The sequence below is a fragment of the Otolemur garnettii genome, unplaced genomic scaffold (assembly GCF_000181295.1).
Source record: "Otolemur garnettii isolate 467f Iridium unplaced genomic scaffold, OtoGar3 scaffold00162, whole genome shotgun sequence".
Lineage (NCBI taxonomy): Eukaryota > Metazoa > Chordata > Mammalia > Primates > Galagidae > Otolemur > Otolemur garnettii.
In genome coordinates this window covers 635,362-638,826 of record NW_003852557.1, presented here as the reverse complement: position 1 = coordinate 638,826, position 3,465 = coordinate 635,362, and the positions used below count along the sequence as shown (strand labels likewise).

General features: G+C 52.8%; 1 protein-coding gene and 1 pseudogene across 1 annotated transcript in view; one reads left to right on the top strand and one right to left on the bottom strand.

The window, feature by feature from the left end:
• The window catches only part of LOC100959271 (trifunctional enzyme subunit alpha, mitochondrial), a 2,661-nt gene extending 2,014 nt beyond the window's left edge, over positions 1–647 (top strand). Inside the window, exon 2 of the mRNA XM_003800030.3 lies at positions 1–647. Within this exon, the coding sequence (XP_003800078.1) occupies positions 1–292 (292 nt within the window). The 3' untranslated portion in view covers positions 293–647.
• A 599-nt stretch (positions 648–1,246) lies between these two features.
• On the bottom strand, positions 1,247–2,859 carry LOC100958959 (annotated as a pseudogene).
• Between the last annotated feature and the right edge of the window lie 606 nt (positions 2,860–3,465).

Genomic DNA, 3,465 nt, shown 5'->3' with positions numbered 1-3,465 from the left:
CTCCTCTGATGAAGACATCCAGTACCGCCTGTTGACAAGATTTGTGAATGAGGCAGTCATGTGCCTGCAGGAAGGGATCTTGGCCACACCTGCAGAGGGAGACATTGGAGCAGTCTTTGGGCTCGGCTTCCCACCTTGTCTTGGAGGGCCTTTCAGATTCACAGATCTGTACGGTGCTCAGAAGATAGCAGACCGGCTCAGGAAGTATGAGGATGCCTATGGAAAACAGTTCACCCCATGCCAGCTGCTAATTGACTACGCCAACAATCCTAACAAGAAGTTCTACCAGTGAGTGGGGCTTTTGCCCCGCCGAGTTGGCGCACTAGCCCCAGCTGCCAGCAGTGCTGGTTCTCTATCAGAGTGGTGTCCAGACTTCATCAGAGTAACCAGAAGGAAGATGAACTCGGACATTGGGTTTGCTCTTTGCTCAAAGTGCCTTCAGCCATCTCTCCCTCTTGATGAAGTCTGTGAAATAGAGTTTACACTTCATGTTGGAAGGTGGAACCCACCATGCTCATTTTATAAGCCCCAAGGCCCAGAATGGCAGCATAGAGCCATCTGGAGCTGTCTTTGCTGCCTGCTCCTCCCTGGAGGCCTGGGTGGCCTATGGTGGTGAGGACAAACATACATAACAATAAAAACCAAGCTCTGTAAAAAAAAAAAAAAAAAAAACTATTTCGCAGAATTACTGGAAAATGTGAGGAGGTTTAGCAATAAATGCAAAGAAAACAAGAAAGCAAATAAAATGGCTCAATTATTAACATTTTAAAAGAGTTGTGGGAGAAAGGACATAAGATCAGGGTGCCTTTGACACTGAGCAATAACAGTAGAGTTATTATGGTGAAATGCTCCGTATTGGCAAAACCTGACATCTACTAGATTAGATGAGAGAACTGAAGGGGGTGAACGAAAGCAAAATATTCTCGCCTACCATAATAGGAATTAAGTGAAGAATTAAAGGGACCAAATCTACAGAGAGCCATATACACATATTCTTTATGAACCTGGAAAAATAGCTTTTATTTATTTCTTTATTTTTGGTTGGCATTGGGGCTGAGGCTTTATGTTGGAAAAAGCAATCAAATTGGCTTTTAGTTGGGAGCACGGGTAAGAGGGAGTAATCCAGGCAGCTAACTCCCCACAAGGATGGGCTGAGCGATGGGGCTGAGCCTCAGGTAGGTCTCCTGTTCCATGGGCTCCCTGGCACAGCGGCTGCCCCCACAGGCTCTGTGGCAGCCGTGTGAGAGGGTGGACTGGAGGGGCCGCAGTGGCAGCTCACTTGGGCAGGGCATCAGAGGACTCAGACACCAGCTTCCCGTCTTGGGTCTCAATCATCTTCACAACCACAGCCCTGGAGCTGGGGCGGCTGAAGAAGCTGGAGCCTCCACCAGAGCCAAAGCCAGTCTGGAAGGAGCTCAGACCATAGCTGAGGTCTGGGCTTGCAAGGCCCCCGTAGGCCGAGCTGAGGCCACCTGAGTAGCCACTGGTGGTCTCCGTGTGGATACTCATGCTCTGCATCCCCGACTCCAGCCGGCTCTCCTTGCCCTCCAGCAGCTTGCGGTAGGTGGCGATCTCCATGCCCAGGGCCAGCTTGACATTCATCAGATCCTGGTATTCATACAGCTGCTGAGCCATGTCCTGCTTGGCCTGATGCAGGGCAGCCTCCAGCTGGGCCAGCCTGACATTCATCAGATCCTGGTGAGCAGCTGCTGAGCCATGTCCTGCTTGGCCTGATGCAGGGCAACCTCCCGCTGGGCCAGCTTGGCGTTGGCATCCTTAACAGCCAGCTCCCCACACTGCTCGGCATCCATGACGGCAGCCTGCAGGGAAGCCCTCTGGCCTTTGGGAGCTCCGATCTCATTCTGGAGCTGGCTGATGTTCCAGTTCATGTCAGAGATCTCCGTCTTCGTGTGCCGCAGGTTGTCCCCATGCTTCCCAGCCTGACACTGCAGCTCCTCGTACTTGGTCTGGTACACGCTCTCAGTCTCAGCCTGGCTGCAGTTGGCAATCTCCTCGTACCGGGCGCGGACCTCAGCAATGATGCTGTCCATGTCCAGGGAGCGGCTGTTGTCCATAGACAGGACCACAGACGTGTCCGAGATCTGAGACTGCATCTCTCAGGGCTCCTCTTCATACAGCTGCCTGAGGAAGTGATTTCGTCAAACAGCCCTTCCAGGTGGGACTCCAGCTCCACTTGGTTCATGTAGCTTCATCCACATCCTTCCTGATGAGGACAAATCCATTCTCCATCTCCGTACACTTACTGATCTCCTCATACTTACTCTTGAAGTCCTCCACCAGCCCCTGCATGTTGCCAAGCTCTGCCTCCAGCTTCAGCTTCTCCTGGCCCAGTGTGTCCAGCTGTGGCCGAAGGTTATTGATGTAGCTTTCAAACATGCTGTCCATGTTGCTGCGAGCCGTCTGCTGCTGCTGCAGGAGGTTCCACTTGGTCTCCAGCCTCTTGTTCTGCTGCTCCAGGAAGCGCACCCTGTCGATGAAGGAGGCAAACTTGTTATTGAGGATCTTGATCTTCTCCTTCTCCTGGGTGTGCACGGCCTGAACGTTGGGGTCCACCTCCAGGTTGAGCGGGCTCAGCAGGCTCTGGTTCACTGTGACGGCTGTGATGTCCCCCATACCTCCAGCCCCGGCGTAGCCTCCACTCAGACCCAGGCTGGTGCCCAGGCCATTCTGGAAGCTGCCGCTGCCCACCCGAGAGAAGCTCGAGGAGCTGATGCAGGCACCGGGCCCACTGCTGTATGAGCGGCTGCTGAAGGCCCGTGGGGCGGAGGTGGACACCTTGTAGGACTTCTGGGTAACCCTGATGGACATGGTGAAGGCTGGAGTAGAGGCAGGAGGGCCAAACCAGAGATTCGAGAAGGAGTGAAAAGCTGCTTGTAGATCAAAAAATAGCTTTTAAAAAATGGAAAGGGTTGCCCCTGGGTAATGAGAAGGGGGGGGGAGGCCAGGGTTGCTCTTTTGTATTATAAGACTTTTAACACTATTTGTCCTTCATGGACTGATGCCCAGATGAGGAGGAGGATGCCTAGGGAATGACAATGTGATGATACCAAGTCCCCCACCTCAAGGTACCTGAGACCTCAGCATTCCATAAGGCTCCTAGAATTCCTCCTGCCACAGGAAAAGGGAGAAGGACCCAGAAAAGACCATGAAATGTCCCTCACCCAGCATAGTATGGGCTGACTATTAAATGCCATCATAGAAAAACGAGATACATGTGAGGGACTTCAGAATGACCCCTGGGTGAAGGGCTCAACTACAATTTGAAATTTACCTTAGAAATGGCTCAGTGCCTGTGACTCAAGTGGCTAAGGCGCCAGCCACATACACCTAAGGTGGCAGGTTCGAATCCAGCCCGGACCCACCAAACAACAATGACGGCTGCAACCAAAAAATAGCCGGGCATTGTGGCGGGCGCCTGTGGTCCCAGCTGCTTGGGAGGTAGAG